This window comes from Anabrus simplex, chromosome 1 (assembly GCF_040414725.1).
Source record: "Anabrus simplex isolate iqAnaSimp1 chromosome 1, ASM4041472v1, whole genome shotgun sequence".
NCBI classification, from domain to species: Eukaryota; Metazoa; Arthropoda; class Insecta; order Orthoptera; family Tettigoniidae; genus Anabrus; species Anabrus simplex.
Genome location: NC_090265.1, coordinates 898,682,498 through 898,703,823, shown reverse-complemented (window position 1 = coordinate 898,703,823; position 21,326 = coordinate 898,682,498). Strand labels below are relative to the sequence as shown.

General features: G+C 37.7%; 1 protein-coding gene across 2 annotated transcripts in view; it reads left to right on the top strand.

Moving 5' to 3' along the window:
* The window catches only part of Ifrd1 (Interferon-related developmental regulator 1), a 168,104-nt gene that overhangs the window by 89,442 nt on the left and 57,336 nt on the right, over positions 1-21,326 (top strand). For both annotated transcript variants that reach the window (XM_067136610.2, XM_067136609.2), the window contains exons 7-8: positions 1,996-2,091; positions 20,294-20,413. In XM_067136610.2, coding sequence (XP_066992711.1) covers positions 1,996-2,091; positions 20,294-20,413 — 216 coding nt within the window. The remainder of the gene's footprint in view (positions 1-1,995; positions 2,092-20,293; positions 20,414-21,326) is intronic.

Sequence of the window (21,326 nt, the reverse complement as noted above, 5' to 3'; positions counted from 1 at the left end):
CTTCTCTCAGGGCACTAGTTACTGGACTTCCAGACAAGAATTGAGAGTTTGCAATATGCTTGGAAGATTTCCCATGGCATGAGGTATTTTTACTGCTGTGGTTGGTCACTGCTCGCTTCTGAGTAAGTGGGACAAAGTTTTTACAAAATGTAGCTTCTCTGCACTTTTATTCATTTTGATGTGTTACCTAAGGTGAATCTTTCACAGTTGCTGCAGTTTTCAATAATGCACTCAATCTTCTGGCACTATTTGGCGTTATAGGCTGTACGAGTATGATGGTGTTAATAATACCAATATAAATAGTCCGTTATTGGACATTATAAATTTTCCAGCTAACTCATTCCTGGTTGCTATCGTTTCGCCCCCGTGTGCTAAGCTGGGCTCATCAGTTGGCACTTAGCTCACCCACCAAGACGCGTGGCTAGTGCAAACCCTGGAGGCCACTGCGTAGGCTGCGTGGAGCCACCAGCAGTGCCAATGCACTATGAGAGACTTTGTCTCATTACCAAAAATGGATGTCTGTTTGGCCATCAGATGAGATAGATGTTGATTTCCATAGGGAACCTGACATACTTGTCCCTAATGAGTAAATTTATAATATCGATATAAATGGTCCGTTATTGAACATAATAATTTTCCAGCTAATTCATTCCTGGTTGCCAGCATTTCGCCCCCATGTGCTAAGCTGCTCTCTTCACCTAAGGATTGCTAGAACTCTCCCTATATTCAAGATAAGAGTCCATTATTTGGTGCTCTATGTTACATACTAGTTTTATTGCTAGTGCTTGAATATTGACTAGTTTAACTTGTACTTTATTTCTGGCATCAAGATTGTCTCTCGTATGGAATTTGCAACTATTGGAGTTCATGTTATACACCAACCTTAGTTTGTTTCGTTGTTATGTGCCTTTTGACTGGTTCAGCTTGGACACGCTATAATTCAGTGAACTCTATTTTAAGTCTTGTTTTTACATAATTCGAAGGAACTCCATCCTCACAATAATTAATCCACGCTTCACGCATTGATGTATATTTTAATGTCCACAATATCTATTGTCATACTTTATCAACCCCATGATTGTTTTTAATTTCACAGATTGCCATCGTTAATGCATTCCACGACAAATACTCGTTTTTATCTTGCACATATTTTGTTACAATCTAAGTCTAAAGTTATATTATTCACTTTCGACTTGGTTACTTTTTTGATATGAAGATACTATTTTATCATTTTTAAGCTCAGGGCCCTGACCTAGTCTTTGTACATTAACGGCTGATGATTTCGCTATGCCGAACGAAACATGTCCCATTATATAAGACACTTCATGATTATACCATAATTCTATGAGTGTATTGTAATGTATTGAATAGGTGGTTGTAAATAAAAGGATTTTATCATTTTAATATATCAATACATTTCCATTATGAGATTAATTACATGTAATATAGGAACTGTCACACGTTTTTTTCAATCATCTGAAATTTCTTCTTCTGTACTGTTCTGAAGATCATATGTGTCAACATCTCCATATGATTCCAGGTTCAGATAATTTCTGCTGACACCTTATCTGTTCATATTACCTTCCTTGTCTCATCTTCACAAGTGTAGTTTTACTCTCCAAATTTGTGATTATAATCTCATATTGTTTTCTTTTTGATCTTTCTTCTTTCTTTCTTCTCCACAATTCCTTCCTTTCCCCTAGGAATTCAGAGAAATATGTTTTCCGTCAACACTTGTACTGGCCTTTAGAAAGTATTTCCTTATTCTCATCCTTAACAAACTCACTATCCTCATTTTTATAATTGACAATCTGTCAGTCTGCTCTATAAGTCATAATTGTAAATGGCCAGCAAGAAAAATCAATGAAATGGAATAATTGTCATATAGAAAGTTTTAAGTTATATTGTCCCATCCTAATGTGAGAAAGTTAAAGACACTTGCATGCATTTCCATTTGTCTGTCTGCTCATTAAAGGTTATTTGGATGTGTTTCAGGATGGCAACCCCCCAGACATTCAAGTAAGATTTGGTCAGGAAATGTTACCATTGGATTCATGGTGCCGAAAAAAGCAGTATGATGCATTCTGCCAGGTAAGATGAATGGTAAAATGCTCTACAGTTATGCAGTTGTCACACTGACCACCAACTAATATCCAGAGTAACAGCACTTCAACAGTTTGAGAGTGACTCAGTAATATGCCAGTAGGTTGTCATAGTTATCAGGAGCTATGTTGCCTGTAGTGCATCCCACTGCTGCTGAAGTGTGTGTAACAGAGGATCGATGGAGAGGACACATCAAGGTGGTCCCACAGATACTTTGGGTTGCTTGGGGGAAGTATAATGATAGGGAAGGATTTGGAAGTGGATCTAAAAATTTACCTATAATCTTGAATACCACCAGCACTGGTTTTTTTTCCGAAAATATTGCTTCCAAAATTGGGTGCGGGTCTTATTTAAAATTTTGGGAAATTTATCTTTCCGAATGCGCGTAAATCGGGCAACACCGCCGGCGCAGCTTGGCAATAATGCCCTCTCCGCTCTCAGTATACGCTACTTCTGCGCTTGGCGTCAGTCTCACGCACATTCTCAGAGTATCAACATGAATTCCACAAAGCGCTTGCGAACTTTTACTGCGAGTGAGAAACTGAAAGTAGTTCGGGAAGCCAAAATTATTGGAAATCATGCTGCCGGTAGGAAATACGATATTGACGAGTCGTGTATTCACGATTGGATTTTGATGGCATGGAATCGTATCCCTGGGGACCTCATATGGAAGAGCTTCGGGAAATGTAGCATTTCTAATGCTGTGGATGGCAGCGATGACATTTTGTGGGAGGGTGATGGTGATGAAAGTTCCGAAGTTGGTACTGATGGCATACCTGCCAAATATTCCGGTTTTTCCTAAAAATGTACGGATGTTGAGTGTGTTTTACGGTTGTACGGATGAATAACACTATTGTACGGATTCTGAATATCAGTGCTTGGTTTCGCTTTCTGCGGTCAAATCGGATTTGTTTGACTTTCGATAGTAGCTGGTAATACGAGATGCAGTGTTTGAAATTCGACCGGTAAATGTATCGATAATGACATTATCGATTATCACCGTGCTTTTGTCACCTGTTTGACCTCAACTACTACTTCATTCACTGAGATGTTCCCAAACAAGTAGCAAGCTGTGATTTTGAAGAAAAGATATCCGTGGAAAGTAGCAGGCTGTGAATTTTTATATAACAACTTTAGTAAATGTGTCGTGCTTTGTAGCAGCTGTGAAAGGGTTTGTCTGTGTGTGGGTGTGACTAACATTGACGGTAGTTCTGAAACTCGTGGAATTGTGACGAATTTGTAAGTGATTTAGTATTTTTAGTGGTGTTCGTAATGAGTTCAACTAAGAAACCATATTATCAATTTTTTAGGAAGGAATATTCTGCTTAATTTCCTTGTGTTATACGATCACGGAAAGTGTTCCCAGTGTTAAGTGGAAACAGACGCGCACCCATGAAGATGTAAACTTGTGTAGGTATTTAATTTCAGGAGTAAGTAAGTAAAGTAAACTCGTGTCCTCATCCTGAGGTGATGCAGCTGTTTTCAGGCACACCCCCATTGGAGGTGAGCTGCATGTACCATTTCAACCACTACCAGCCCTCCTGCCAATTTTAAATTCCTGGCAGTACCGGGAATCGAACCCGGGCCTCCGAGGACGGCAGCTAATAACACTAACCGGTCCACCACGGAGGCGGGGGTGATCATAACATATATTTGACTTGTATTAGTATTGTTTCTAATCTCCCCCTTTGCCGTCCTTTTTCATTATGACTCAAGACTTTGTGACTCATGGGTGTGTGAAGTATTTTCCACTTTAGGATTTATTTCTCGTTTTGAAAGTTGGCAGGTATGTGATGATGATGATGATGATGATGAATGAACTCGTTGGATATCGTTCTGGAAATGTTTGTTTACTTTAATTTGTATTTTCTAATCATTTGATGTGTGTTAGTAAAGATTATAAATAATTCTGACTTCACTTTTATTTTGTGTCCGACTCGTTGGCTGAACGGTCAGCGTACTGGCCTTCGGTTCAGAGGGGCCCGGGTTCGATTCCCGGCCGGGTCGGGGATTTTAACCTTAATTGGTTAATTCCACTGGCACGGGAGCTGGGTGTATGTGTTGTCTTCATCATCATTTCATCCTCATCACGACGCACAGGTCGCCTACGGGCGTCAAATAGAAAGACCTGCACCTGGCGAGCCGAACCCGTCCCGGGATATCCCGGCACTAAAAGCCATACGACATTTCATTTCATTTTAAATTTTGTTTATTTCAAAATAAGGGTGCAGATCTTATTCGGTGGCGGGTGGTATTCGAGATTATACGGTATTGTTTGTTAATCCACATTGAGCAAGTATTCGAGTAATACTGCATGATACAAACTCGTGGTGATCAGTTACGCCGAAACATGCGGGAATAGGGCACCGGGCCACGAGCAATATTCTCCCAAGAAATTTTCTTCAGCTGGGTGGCAGGAATGAGTAGCCGGGCGGGGAATACCACATAAAAAAATAATATGATAAAATTTCAATTTATTCGCCTCAGGGCATTAACAATAATATTAGACAGGTAAACATTAACTGCAAAATTGAACTATTTTGGTGTTATCACGAAGAAGACATAACAGAATATTTCAACTTCTAGTGTGCTACTGCTCGTTCATAATCATTTGGTTGCTGTGAAGTGCCAGACAGGTTTGTTACGTCCCTCGGAATCGAGTGCTCGCATGCGATTCCGTGCTAATCCAGACACCGCTCGAGCATGACACTACGGGATAAGCTAAATATTTAAACTCCGATGTAACTTGTGCAACTATGTTCACAATAATGAAGATTTTTTTTCATTTAAATAAACCATTTTACAGTATTTACATTTTAATTTGGAACACACAGTGACTCAAATATGTATTAATACCACGTAAACCGGGCGAATTAGCCGTAGGAGCGAGCAGCTGTGATCTTGCATTCAGGAGATACTGGGTTCAAACCCCACTGTTGGCAGCCCTGAAGATATTTTTTCCGCGTTTCCATTTTCACACCAGGTAAATGCTGGAGCTGTAGCTTAATTAAGGCCACAGTTGCTTCCTTCCAACTTCTAGCTTTTTTCTATCCCATCACCGCTGTGAGACCTATGTGTGTTGGCGTGACGTTAAGCAACTTGAAATATTATAGAACTAGCACATATCTAGGTTATGATAGCCAGGTGATCAGTAAAAACTGCTGGGCGTGCACCCTTTAGAAAGATACTAGGGAGAATGCTGTTTGTATTCAGTGTCCAAATGCAATGTGCGCGACTGCGGTAACAGAGAAGTGCACTTCAAGCGACCAACAAGTCTCGCAAAGAATTCCGCGGACCAAAAAGCAGCAAGTTTCCGCAAGTAGAGAAGGATCTGCTTAAACATGTGTTTTCGTTGGATAGGCTGTTTCTCACGAAATGTTGTATTTTAAAGAATGAGAAATAGCCGCTGCACATGCATACCTGCCAACTTTCCCGATTTAGGCGGGAGACTCCCGATTTTTTACAGTTTTCCTCGCCTCCCGATTATTCTATTATTTCTCCCGATTTTAGCATATTTTTTGGGGAACATCAAACATTTGTTTCTAAATCTCGCCATTTCAACTTTGTATGCCAGTGGCCGGAAGCCCTTCGCTCATTGGCCGCTTTCAAATGAAATTTTGAGGTTTATCAGTACGAAAAATGCACGCAAATGTGCGATGTTTATTGAAGCCTGTATATCGCGACGCGTGTATCGATTGTCAAGCTCTCATTCTCGCGTGCTATGTTCTTGTTCGTTCACATCAGTCTAGTCGATTCTAGAGACTAGTGGCTAGATTTGGAGTCTTTTCTAATAATACAGTGACATAATTTCAATGATAGCGACTAGTGACTTTTCTAGAGTTTTTAGGAGGCATTTGGAGACAATTCTGGCAAATTTTAATTTATCACTTGGTAAAACATGCATTGCGCTTCGCATAATCGCGCGGGCACGTGATGCAATATATTAATCTATGTATTTGTTAAGTAATGGCATCTAAATGCATGACTGATTCACACGTGTGGAGCATGAGTTCATATTATTTTCGGAAGGCTTATTAGAGACCGATCATCTCACTTACAAACTTCCTGTGAGGGAAGAGAGATGTGTAATTTTTAGCCTCGTAGCCTCGTTTAGCAACAGTCTGGTTTTGAGACATTGAGTGTCATAGCCTGTATACCATAGTACTCCTGTATTGCGCAAGACGTGTAGAATAAGCAGTAAGGACCAATTGTATCTCCTGATTTTTCCCAATTTTCATATCAGAATCTCCTGATTTTTGGTTTTGCAAAGTTGGCAGGTATGCACATGGAATCAGTGTCTCGGATTTGAAGGTTAGCCATGGCTTGATTAATTTTATGAAGAGAAATGGACTTTTTCTTCGACGAAGAACAACATTATGCCAAAAACTGACGAATGATTTCAACCATTTTCATCGCATTGTGATTGAAAAGCGTAAAGTGAAGGAATATTTGTTCTCCCACATAGGAACCGTGGGCGCCAATCAGTTTCCATATGCCACTTTCCTTGTCAAATTGCTTGTAGATGTTATAAAAGTTGATTACAGTATTGAGTTTTTGTAAAAAGTTCTTCATAAAATATATCTTAATTGGACATTAAAGGCATTCAGTTGGCCTTCTAGAATTGTGAACATTTTTAATTACATTTAACAGTAAAATTGGCTGATTAGAATATTAAAAGTCGTTATACGTGAGGGAAAATCAGATTACAGCACCAATTTTTGATAAAAACAGTTCCTCGTAGAATATGTTAATGACCTGTGTAGAATGTTCGAGTTTTCCTTGATAATATCTAGAGCATAGTGACTTAATATCTTGTGTGGATATAGTAAATTAAATTATATTAGTGCATTAGTAAAGTTAAATGCAAATATCTCAAAACCAACTTTTGGCGCTTGGTCTAATGATGCATAACAGCATCCAATTGTACTTTTATTACCGTATACCCCAAATTATAAGTTAAGAACTTCATTTTCCCATATTGAACTGAGATTCACAATTAGAATTGAGGAAAGATTCAACCTATTCAATACTAAGTACAGTAGAAGTCCGCTATAGCGAGTACGGCATATAACGAGAACTGTTATAGTGATGACTTTTTTCTGTCCCTTCAAAATTCCTATATTAAAGTGTGTATCGTCCTTCGGTTACAGCGAGAACCCTATCACTGGCGCATCCGTTATTACGAGCGATTAAGCGCACACGATTTTTTCCGTTACCGATATTTATGCACCCCAGTGATGATATTGCATGCGATCGATTACCTTCAGTATCGTTTCCTCGCTATGTGCACTAGCGATTTCTCTTGTCGACATTCGAAGGCGATGTCGGAGTAGATTAGTAATACCCGTCCACAGCTGTTCTGTAAAGAAAATTTGAAATGAAAGAGAACATATTTTTGTGATAAATGCGTAAATAATGTGTACGATAACGGTTGTTAACTCGTTAAAAATTAAGGCTGACTAAACGACCGCTTAATTTTGAGGCTAAATACTGCAATTAAGTAAGAATGGGATACACCTCGAGATATGGCAGAGTGCTTAATTGATTTCAGAGGTTAGTTTATATTTGGTCGCGTCTGGTTAAATTACGGAAAGGCTATTATGAAAATTTATAGCAAGAAATTTATAATTTCTCTACTGGCGCTTGAAGTGTGTTTTCATCGTACGTATAGTATGCTTAGGTTAGGATACGTGACGCTGTTTGAATAAGCAAACTGAAACGTTTGCAACAAAATGCGATTGATCATCTTCGGTACGGTATTGTTTTCTCACTTTGTGCATTTGCGAGCTCTCTCTTTGACATTCAAAGGTGATGTTGGAGTTGATTAGTAATACCCATCGACTGCTGTTCCCTAAAGGAAATTCGAAATGAAAGAGGATAACAGGTTTTCGTAATAAATATGTAAATAACGTGGCCGATAGCAGTTGTTAACTCGTTAAAAATAAAGACTGAAGTAAACGATATCTTAATTTTAATGTTATATACGCAAATTAAGTAAGAATGTGATACACCTCAAGATATGGCAGAGTACATCACTGATTTCAGAGGATATTTCATATCTTCTCACGTCTACTTATGGCTATTTACATGTAAATTTTTCACGAGGAGGTTATTTCTCTACATGCGTTTCAAGTATGTTTTCATGATAGGCTACATATACAGTTAGGTTAGGTGACGCTGTTTGAAGAAGAAAGCTGAGGTGTTTGCCACAGAAATCTCTGGAGTGATACCGTATTTTTCCGAATACAAGACTTTTTTCTCTCAGAATCACGAAAACTCGAGGGTTGTTGCATTCGCGGCCTAACAGTAAGTAAATGTATACCACTGGCAACTACCGCGGTAACCACGCTGCTTCTTTTCACACTTGCACAGAACTCGTTGACAATAAACGACCGCCTCTTCACTACACGTCGCTAGCCACGCCAACCTGTTAGTAGTGCCTGTGTGTTTCTCAAATCTGCAGAATGGCACCAAAACATGCGATCCTTCGAATTCTTAGAAAAGCCACGGCTACTCAGTGGCAGAGTCGTAACGCGTCTATTGTACTTGACGCTTTGTAAAATCAAATACAGTAGAGACAATACGCGACACTTACGGATTTAGAATTGTTATAATGGGAGACAATTCGGCAGTGGTGCTCCTAGTGACTTGACCTGAAAAGTAGCGCTAAATTCAAATATCAATGGAAATGCATATATGAAAATGGATAAATAAATTACGTCTAGAAAGAAAGTGTTATTGAGATATTAACTTCGAAGTTGCTAAAGCAATTCTGGATAAATTAATGAATTATTTAAAAGGTTATTATTCAGAGACTGAAATTAGATATGAACAAGATGTGAAATGGACTGCTGTGAAATGGCTTGATCTTTCATTTATGCATTACTTTTTTTGCTTTGTCATTCCTGCCTGAACGTTTACGGTTAGATTTGTCTTTTTTCTTATTTAAAAATTATTTTAACATCACATTAAGACACTTGTCAATAAAAATATCGGCACATTCCTTACACACATGATGCAGTGAATTAATATTTAAAAGCAGGATAATTTTCCTCTCTTAATTCTTATATAAGCGTAAAGTCCCATCTTTCTTGTACACCTTATCCAAATCGCTTCTGTGACATTTCAAAACCCGCAGATCACACCTACAACAACACATCGGTATTGAAGGTTAACTGCTGCACTATACAATAAAATATGCGTATTATGTTTTAAGCTAGTTAAAATATGGGTCGAGCAGGTCAGAAGATTTTGAAGTACTATAAAAATCTCTTTGTCACTGGAAGAATATATATGCAAACAGAATATTACTTACATTTTCTTGTCACAACGGAAACGAAAGACCGCGCATTCTTCTCTACTTCATAGTTACTGCAGCCGAACACAGCACATACCTTTCCCCTCATATTGAGAGGAGATATCAAGAAATGACACACGCTAGTATGTAATTATGTCAACTCACTGCAAACGCGTAAATAACACCTAAAACTACACACACAAATACACATGCTCTTATGACAGAATCAGTAGTTCTCAGGGCCATCTGCTAGAGAGAGCTCTAATAGCTGTCCCTTGATATCTCGCCGAGTGTCGCGTATTATCTCTACTGTATTTGGTAAAATTAAGGTTTATAGACTGGAGGAATATTTTTCTGATGGATAGTTGTAATGTAAAGATACGTGGAAAAGGTATTGCTGACAAATTTTCAACGGGTTCTAGTCGATATTATGATGCCAATTATAAGTTAATATTTATTAAACACTCGGAAGTGTAGAATAATTGTGCAGCCGCAAGAAAATACCGCATAGGCCTTACTAAAGCCAATATTTGGCGTTGGCGTGAAGACAAAGAGCTAAAAAAATGCGTACTGTACAAAAAATGCATTCAGTGGTACTTGTGCTCCTACTAAGTTCTTGGAAAACAGTAACTGTACTCATTCAATTATACTGATTTGCATTATATATTTCTATATACATGTACGTAACTTCCCGCAACCGAGACAAATACTGGACCTTCAGGATATTCTCCATTCTACTTTGGCGTTCGAGACCGCAGCGCATGACCTTGAATGTGCCGCGCTGATCACCGGGAGCTGGCGGTTTGCTTCTACAAATCTATTCGTCTGCGACTTCAAGTTATTTATGATCTTCATATATTATTTGATAGTGTTGTGACTTTGTGCCTGACAGAGTGTGGAAACTGACCCTTTTGACTGTTCTCCAATATTCATAAACATTGTGAGACTTCGCCTATCATTGCGTGTGCCATACTACCATTCTTAATATTACGTACTGTTTCATCTTATACCGATCCAGAGTTTAATTAATCTTTTTCTTTTTCATATGCATTGTTTTACATGTTTTTACGGCTGACGATGACCTGGACTAGGGTCGAAACCGGTCCCATTTATTTTTACTATTAAATAAAAATGTAATCACTACATTTCTTTCCTATGTATTGAATAGGTTGAACCTCTTTCAGTTATTTAATTTTTAACGTTTTATACAAAAATCGGATATAACGACAATCCGTTATAGCGAGTAAATTTTTCGCTGTTATGAATTCTCGCTATAACGGACTTTTACTGTATGTCGTATAAGATGTTTACAACATGTTATTTATTGTTACTAGTACCAGTTTCGATGCATAGTGGCATCATCAGCAGTTAGAATTTACAAAGTGGGCAGTGTACTGAGCCCTGACAGTACCCCTGTGACCTTTTTGCACATCTTAATTTCTGTATCTCAGTGTTGGGTAGCGCCGCGGCAAAGCAAAGCAGTCGGAGATTCATGAAGCCTCTACTCTAGGGACGTGTAAGTCCGACGAGTCGGGTCACAGGTTTATATAGTGGATTGTTATTAGTGTGGTTTAAACGTAGAAAATAATCATCATTTCCTGCCTTAAATTACGTGAATATTCCGCAACAGAATGCTAAGAGATCTAGGATATTGGCATATTCATCAAGATACATTGACCATCATTTCATTTCATCCTAAATTAGATGACTATCCTAGTATTCCTACGCTACATCAAATGAGAACTCTGTAAAATGTTTCATTTATGGAAGGATTTTCCGTTTAATGATTCAAATAACTTCGAATGTCAATTACATTATGAGCAAATTATTAGCAACACAAACGGATATAGAAAGAAAAAAAAATAAATGTTACGTTTAAATTGAAATAAACACCTAACTTCTTGCTCTTGTTACAAAGAAATTATAACATCGTTAATCAAGAGAAAATCGAAAACAAAAGAGACAAAGTGTCCCACTGCTGAAGGCTTACAGTGAAAGATCTATTATCCATCACGTATTTCGAAATAAATAATTGGGAATTATTGAATCGTCCATTTCAGAATGCTGTTCCTACTCAAATATCTCATAATATTCCGTCATTCTAATTTAAATCATCGCCTTATTTATCGGTAAACTGTCTACCTAGCAACTTGAAAACACCGTTATTCTAACTTCATAAATCATCATAAATGCAAGAGAAATGTTTGAAAGACACAGAATCGTAACATAATGTGTCATCCACCAAAATCATGCATTTAAAAGACAGACTCAATCCTCTCGAACATTCATCGAAGACTGCACCTAGATAAAGGACATCAATAGACATTGCAGCATCTACAATAACCTTCTCTAACTACGTTGATTCTGCGCCTCCGGATTCCACTGCGACGTTTGGCCTGAAATAACTACATCAGCACTAGGCATCAACTCAAATGATCTACAAAATATCCAACTAGCAAAGAAATGATTTACTTACCGTAGGAGATCATATTCCCTTTGCGACATGACCGAATATCTATACGTTATCGTTTATTTTGTGAAGATCCTAAACATCCCTTTAATACCGTGCGCTCTGGTCAATCTTGAATTTAAATAGGATAAATGTGACGATCATCTATTAGTGTTCGTGAGTGCAAAATCCTATAACATTATTCTAAAATACGGCCTCGTGCCTAAATAAATCATTCATCACAACAACATCAAAATTCACGCATGACCCACACAATTCCTAACGCCAATGCTATCATCAGGACCTTCACATTACATCATCATAAAATACGCAATCCTAATGACACGTCTATAACCATCCACATCTCACTATCCACGTACATATTTTCAAAGATCCTACTGTATCAAACACCATATCACATCGCACAAATCGTCATGCACGGTGAATTCACAATACTTAGGAATAATCTATTCAGGCAATTACGTCAAACTACTAAATACGTTGCCGCATTAACACCGTATCATCACAAGAATATCACACTTCCATTATCAAACACCGCATTTCTGCACAAGCACATAATATTTGAAGACCCCAGAATCGCACGTCGCAAATACTAAGCTCCTCCGGGGTATTTTGAGCCATGAGTTAGGTTAATGCTCATCACCATAACACCATTACGGTACCAATAACATCGATGCCGAAAAACCATTCCGTAAAACCTTGCTAGCAGATATTAAAAGAAAACTTACACGACCCGTCGCATATTATCACAACATAGATTGACTCACTGCACTAGACGCAACGATCATAACTAATACAACGCAATGATTAACAAATAACGGTCGCCTTCAAGTTGAAAATTGAACATGTCTTAAATCGACATTAAAATAAATACTACTCTACATCTAAAATAAGCAACTACGTGGCGGAACATTTAGATGATATTCAAGTACTCATCCTGGGTTGTTGCTCCACGACAGTGTCACCTTCCGTGTTCAGCTCTCAACCATAAATATTATTCATTAATGTCCATCACATTCCTGGCCAGATCCTTCGAGGTCCCTCTATTTTAGTTGTTCATGTTAATACGTGCAGTCATCTCATATGTATAACCAATAACTGACGGTTCCATGTTACCTGAAACTCAGAGATATCAATTAGGACAGGGTCATACACCTTGATACAATTTTTACAGTTCAAATGACACACTTGCCTTCGTGTTTTCAATAACAAGATATCTTGTTTTACAATATAATAAGTATTTATAATATGCCAATATCACGCTAATATATCTCTTCAACACAATCTTTTCCCTACGAATTTTTGCTTCCGATCCTTCTAAGATACAGATTGAAAGTCAACTTCCTCAGAGACAAAAAACAAATTCTACAACAACATAATAATCGCAGACGGTTTGCTTTTAGAATTCTTCTCTGCTTCCAGCTCCCATATGTTCTTGACAATTGGAAACATTTGACACATAATGCGTAATGATCTCGTATAAATCAGCTGTACTAGCAAAGGAACTTATTTAATAATTGCCGCCTTGTATTTAGGTTAGTAATCGACAGTTTCATTTATTCATCTCGATCGTCGAATCGTGCGAGACTAGATGTACAAGGTATGGCCCTCTCATATAAACTTATTATTCACACATTTCATGGCCCTCAGTAACATTCTGTCATTGATATTCTGCCGTTCATGCATTTCAGTAACTATACTTGAGGAATGTGGTCATTTAATCCTGCCCTATCTTCCACGATGTTTAATCGTCTACCAATATTTCCAAGGCACCACGGGGTTTAGAGCTTGTTATCAATCCGCCGCTATCTTCAATTCAGCGATGCCGTTCACATAATTAGACAAGTCAACTGAACTCAAATTCACCTGGAGGTGTGATAACCGAACATAAGATTTCATTGACGTTATTTCTCAACATAAACTTCCAATGTGTTCACCAATCTCATCCTGACATACATTGGAAGGTTATAGTACATAACATAAAACTGTGTACATAATACATGTAATGCAAAGTACAAATGGTTAATAGTTTTTTACATTTAGAGCTAAATGAACAATGGGTAAAATATGGAGTAATGTAAAGCATAACAGGCTTTATAGTCTAATATGGTACGTTGGTGTTATTGCAAAATTGGGCAAGGACATTCACTTCTTGAAACAGTGTTTATTACACAATTTAACTCCCAATTTTCTCAAAACCAACTTGAAAAAATATAACGTAAATCCCCTCAACACTCGAAAACCCAAATCAAAGTAAATAAAATTTGGCTCAAGAATGAAATAAGATTCGTATACAAGAAAAAACTTTCTTGAACAACAAACTATATGAAACACACCTTGAGACAGCGCACTTACTTTCTAAAGCTTAATGGGACATATTTCAAACAAAAGTCGCAGAAAAATTATTCAACATACTGGCTCAAAAACAACCAACACATGAGAAGCAGCTTAACAATCTCAAAAACAACGCAAGGCTAAACAGACCAACCACAGAAACTTCTAATAAACCCAGTAACCAAGAACATTTTCACTCCCCAATAGTTAACCTGACAAAAATAAAACTATCAGAAAGGAAAATGAAATCCTTGAAAAAGGTCCAAAATACAGTTGGCCAAATCCAAATAAAGTTAACATCGCTAGCACACTAGTCATAGAATCAGAAACAGCCATAAAAAAAATGCCTTCAGACTTACAAGATGAGGTCAGATTGGACGTCAAAAGGAAACTAAACAAAATCCATAACCTAAAAAACAAAACAACACCCACTAACAGCAGCATATACAGTAGAACCTCGATAATTCGAAATCGGTTAATTCAAAATCCTGCCTAATTCGACGAAGCTCTCGTTCCCGGAAACATGAGATACAGTTTTGCATGTTATTTCCATTGTTTAATTCGAAATACGGATAATTCGTTATTCGAAGTACAATGTCGGCCCCATTACCGAAATTCAGACTTTTTAATTCAAAACTGCCTTTACATTTTAAAACAATAGTATGTTACAGTGTTACAGAGTAATTTCAACTCGAAATTTATCCGCTCCGCGTCATAATAGAACGTGCGTTCCGGAACGTGGAGGGGTAGCTTTCCGCACTTACACTCACTTCGGTGGGTCTACAGTGCGCTTCATGATTGCTAAGTTGAATGAAATCGGAATTCTTTTGTATTCAACCTTTTAAGGAAGGCCGTAATATCATGCAACAGGCAGTGTGCGGAAAAATAGAATCCGCGAACACTGGCGATGCCGACAGTTGACGAAAAAACGTGGCTCATATAATAAATTCGTAGGCACCGAACAATATTGTCATTGCCGGTGAAACTGCATTGCTTTATTTTAATGCGAGCCCAAATGGTCTTATGGTTTTAAAGGAGAAATTGTCAGCCGGGAAATCGTACAAGGGTGAGGGATGGGCGTCATAGTAGTGCGTTGCAATGCACATGGAAGCGAGATACTTTATCCCCTCGTCATAGGAAAATTCAATAAGCTACAATGTTTTAAGGGCGTTGGGCACCTTCCATGCCAGTACAAAGCATCTAAAAATGCAAACAGTACAGAAATCCAAAAAATAATGCCATTACACAGGGGAACCGGCATAATTTATCCTCGTCTTTGAATTGTACGATTATTTTTCTTTCGTTGCGTGAGGTTATGTTTGTCAGTGATTTATCCAAGTGTATTATTTGAACATTGTAAATGCACCTTGTTGGATACATTTCGGAAATAGTTTTTTCCATGGCATTTGAAAGGTTTGAACTGTGAATCGAGGTGATTGCATGTATTAATGGGTCTTAATACTTTGTGATGCGGCAAGTGTTTACATTTCTGAAGTACGAGAGAAGTGCCATGGCGGGAAATCGTACAAGGACAGAGTCATAGGAAAGTTCGATTTTAAAGGCATCGGGTACTTTCTACGTAAATACAAGGCATCTAAAATGCATACAGTATAGTAATCCAATTAATAAAGCACTTGCACATGGGTGCCAGCATAGATTTCTCCTCGTCTTTGAATCGTGCTTTTTTTTTTTTCTTTTTTTTCTTTTGTTGCGTGAGGTTATGTTTACCAGTGAGATATCCGAGTGCATTATTTGAATACTGTAAATGCACCTTCTTGGATACATTTTGGAAATAGTTCTTTTTTCATGGCATTTGAAAGGTATAAACTGTGAATCAAGGGTTGGTACTTCTGAATTGCGAATTGGCGGTTAATTCGAAATCACGTAATTCGAAGTCCGATTTTTTAGTCCCAACGACTTTGAATTAACGAGGTTTTACTGTACAAAGAAACCTTCGCTGAATGAGAACATATCACTAAATTCAAGAAAAAAATTAAAGATCACGACCTTATTATTACAAAAGCCGACAAGGGCAATACGATCGCCTTCATTGATAAAACTGATTATATCAAAAACCAAAAAGTTTTTCAATAATGGCTCCTTCTCTATAGTTAAAAAAAGACCCGACTCAGCAAATTCAACGTCTCTTAAAACACACTTTAAAAAATACATAATTCCTTTTTTACAGAACAAGAAAAAACACGATTACTTAATATGAATCCTGGTCTGTCTACCGCCAAAGCTTTCCCCAAAATCCATAGGACCGGCGTCCCCATATGCCTCATCATTAACTATAGATCTAGCCCATTACACAAATTGGCCCATTCATTCAGAAATTCCTTAGTAAAAATATAAATTCCAGTCGAATAAATTTGTAAAAAACAGCATTGAATTAATCAAAAAACTGTCAAATTTAAAATACAAGTGTTTCACACCCTCCATTTTGATATTAACATTATGTATCCCAGCATCAACACTAAAAAATCATCAGTTCATAGACTGGTTTGATGCAGCCTTCCATGCCACCCTATCCTGTGCTAACCTTTTCATTTCTACGTAACTATTGCATCTTACATCTGCTCTAATCTGCTTGTCATATTCATATCTTGGTCTACCCCTACCGTTCTTACCACCAATGCTTCCTTCAAAAACCAACTGAACAAGTCGTGGGTGTCTTAAGATGTGTCCTATCATTCTATCTCTTCTTCTCGTCAAATTTAACCAAATCGATCTCCTCTCACCAATTCGATTCAGTATCTCTTCATTCGTGATTCGGTCTCTCCATCTCACCTTCAGCATTCTTCTGTAACACCACATTTCAAAAGCTTCTATTCTCTTTCTTTCTGACCTAGTTATCGTCCATGTTTCACATCCATACAATGCCACGCTCCACACGAAAGTCTTCAAAAACATCTTTCTAATTCCTATATCAGTGTTTGAAGTGAGCAATTTCTTTTCTTAAAAGAAAGCTCTTCCTTGCTTGTGCTAGTCTGCATCTTATGTCCTCCTTACTTCTGCCATCGTTAGTTATTTTACTACCCAAGTAACAATATTCATCTACCTCCTTCAAGACTTCATTTCCTAATCTAATATTTCATGCATCACCTGCCTTCGTTCGACTGCACTCCATTACTTTTGTTCTGGACTTATTTATTTTCATCTTGTACTCGTTACCCAAGACTTCGTCCATACCATTCAGCAGCTTCTCGAGATCTTCTGCAGTCTCAGATAAAATAACAATATCATCGGTTAATCTCAAGGTTTTGATTTCCTCTCCTTGGATTGTGATTCTCTTTCCAAATTCCTCTTTGATTTCCTTTACTGCCTGTTCTATGTAAACAATGAAAAGGAGAGGGGACAAACTGCAGCCTTGCCTCACTCCTTTCTGGATTGCTGCTTCTTTTTCAAAGCCCTCGATTCTTATCACTGTAGACTGATTTTTATACAGATTGTAGATAATTCTTCGTTCTCGGTATCTGATCCCATTCGTTCTCTTCAGCGTGTTTGAAATAAACCTGCAACTCAGTGCTTACTGCCTTCATTTGCTGTAACTTATGGCAAGTCCTCACAGTTCAGTAAAGAATTGTGTGATATATTTGTATCTGCAAACATTCCGCTGTATAAACTCACCAGCCCGGAATTACGTGGATTTTTGGAAAAACATACGAATCAAGAAATACCTGACGAATCAACTTTATGTAAGAATTATTTGCCGCATTGTTACGACAACACATTAAACAAAATAAGATCTGAAACTCGCGGGAAGATGATATGGGTGTCAGTTGACGAAACTTCAGATGCTATGGGGCCTTATATAGCCAACGTTGTGATCGGAACTTTTGAAGTGAATACAAGCTGTGAAATACGGAAAATAAAATGATTTTCATTACTTGCAACATACCACTCAGTCGAGCAGCTCGTCTTTTTTCTCCCGATTCTTCCCAGCCCAAACTTTGCAACATTTTTGTAGCGCTACTATTTTGTCAGAAATCATCCAGAAAAAAATCGAGCTGCTTTTCTTAGGATTTTTTCCAGTTCTTGAATCAGGTACTCCTGGTGAGGGTCTCATACACTGGAACCATACTCTAGTTGGAGTCTTACCAGACTTATATGCCCTCTCCATTACATCCTTACTACAACCCTTAAAACACCCTCATAACCATGTGCAGAGATCTGTACCCTTTATTTACAATCCCATTTATGTGATTACCCCAACGAAGATCTTTCCTTATATTAACACCTAGATACTTACAATGATCAAAAAAAGGAACTTAAACCAGCTTTCTCTAGAAACTGCGCTTAAACTCTTCAAAATAATATCAATTGTGACTTATGGTCTAAATTTGATATGGGATCACCTTGCCTTGAGACACATGAAAGAAATCAAAAAGGTGAAGGTAACATATTTAAAGAGACTTCTTTACATCTCCAAATATACACCTTTGAGGCTGGCTTATGAGTTAACAAGAGAATCTTTCTTTATGGAAGATTTGAGAGCCATGATGATGTTATCATCTAATTCCCAAAGCAAAATAATACTGCGAGAGATGAAGGAGAAGAATAAACTCATTTGTTTGGAGTTCTATTCCACAGCGGCAATGATTTCTGCAGAGTTGAAACAGTCGAGATTTGAACTGAGACACACTGTAACATATTTTGCAGTGCATAGATTTCACCAGAGAATTTGTAATAACAAGAAGTTTCATGAACCGTATCCAGAATGTACTTTTCAATGATGTGAACAATTTTGCGACAGATACCACGCATTGCAGTGTACAAAGAAGGCATTATCAAGTACTCAGCAATGTAGTGTGTGATTCACTTACTTTGTTACTTTAATATTGCCTTTCTATCTAATATATATTGTCTGACTCGTTGGCTGAATGGTCAGCGTACTGGCCTTCGGTTCAGAGGGTCCCGGGTTCGATTCCCGGCCGGGTCGAGGATTTTAACCTTCATTGGTTAATTCCAGTGGCTCGGGGGCTGGGTGTCTGTGTTGTCCCCAACATCACTGCAACTCACACACCACACACAACACTATCCTCCACCACAATAACACGCAGTTACCTACACATGGCAGATGCCACCCACCCTCGTCGGAGGGTCTGCCTTACAAGGGCTGCACTCGGCTAGAAATAGCCATACGAAATTATTATTATAATATATATATGGCTGTTGGCTGTTATAAATATAAATAAAACTTACTGTATCTGCACCAGTAAGGTTGAGTCCAAGTCCTCCCACTTGTGTTGTGAGAAGTAGCACACCTATGGACGGATCATTATTGAAATGGGTAACTACTAAATGACACATTCCTGAAGGTATGCTTCCATCTAAACAGACATAGGTCACACCTGGCATGTTTTTGAACAGATTATTTTCAAGAATATCCAATATCGCCTTTAACTGACATAATATAAGTGCTCGATGTTGGTTGACAACTATTTCACCAGTCTGGTTGCCAACAGGAACAACACACCCTATACCACAGTCTAGCAGTAGTTAAATCGCCCTGTACCAAAGTTTCTTGAAGATAAGAGAATGGTGGGCTTGCGATCGTACAAAGTCCTCATACAATTGTTCTTGCAAGAGACTCAGCTCACAGTAGTAATCCTAAAGATATGAAGTGCATGGAGGGAATTAGATATTTTTCATCAATAGAGCATGTCAAAAACATATCAGATGTAAGGCTTTTCAGGCGCTTGCTCCATTAACCAGTGCCTTGTCTTAGGTCTGACACTAGACTCTCAAATATGGGACCACTAGCCTCTTTCTGTTTACATGCACTGATATACTCCAGAATTTCACACCATTTCATTCTCAAGTTTAGGACATACCTAGACCTGAACGTTAGGTAGCATGGGAGAGAAGGAGAGAGAGTCATATTTTCTATACTTTCTTTCCCAGTATGTGTTTTGCCTCTACCAAAAACATTTTTTCATATTTTGCAGAGGTAAAACCTAGTGTGTCTATGTGAATGTCATTGCTTTTCCTAATAGCTTTTCTTCGTCTCTTGGTTTAATTTGATGCCACTTTGTTTTTTACTCTTCATGTCTTGAAATTATGTTAATGGTTTTATGTTGTTGCAGGTTTTAGGCTCTGGAATGAATCTGCATTTAACAGAAAATGACTTAGTAAGAGAAATATTCTGCCTTGGTGAAAGACTGCCATTCAATTCTGCAAGTCATAAGCAGACCAAATTGGAACGAGTGAGTAAGATTTTAAAAAGAAGTTATACATGCTGTATATTTTAAAGATCCTACAGTATCACTATACTGTGTTTACACCATTCTATGAATGATAACCATAGGTTACATGTTTCATGAATTGCTTTTTGTAACAAAGCATTATTTTTCATTTTGTTTTTCAAGTACTAAGAAGTTGAGAAATGATAATACTGGTATAATGATTTGGTCCCTGAGGATGATGCATTCGACTAACAGTTAGGGAGAATATGGATTAGACGTGTGAACCCTGCCTATGCTAGGAAAAAGAAGATAGTTAATGTAGGAATAAGTTCGACAATTACAGCATTTTCATCTAATGTAATAATCATTATCGTGAACATTTTCAGCAATATTCTGTCTGAAATTCTAGTCTGTTATACAGTAGAAGTCTGTTATAACAAGTACAGGATATAACGAGAACCCTGTTTTAACAACAGGTTTTTTAATAAATACATCAGTAAAATTAAAAATCTACCTTTTTAATACTAATATTAAGCCAAATAAGTTATAACATTTTCTTGAAACTAGTTCCGACGCTGGTGAGTGTCATCTTCAGCCAAGTATGAGAACAGGCAATGGTAAATATACATATTATTAAATCAGTGCACATATAAACGCTCTTAATATGGGACTTATGATGCCCCTAAAAGTATCTGGAGAATAAAACTTCAAATAATCACAATTTCAAAATCTTGAAGTCACGATTAATACAACACTTTACACAGTATAGTCCTTTTCACTCAAGTTAGAACTTTGAAAGTATTGAATTCGACTTAGAACTGTAAGATTCTCAAGTAAATAAAACGTCTTGTCATAAATGAAGTGTAATACAAAAGTAGAACCACATATACCGAGCTCGATAGCTGCAGTCGCTTAAGTGCGGCCAGTATCCAGT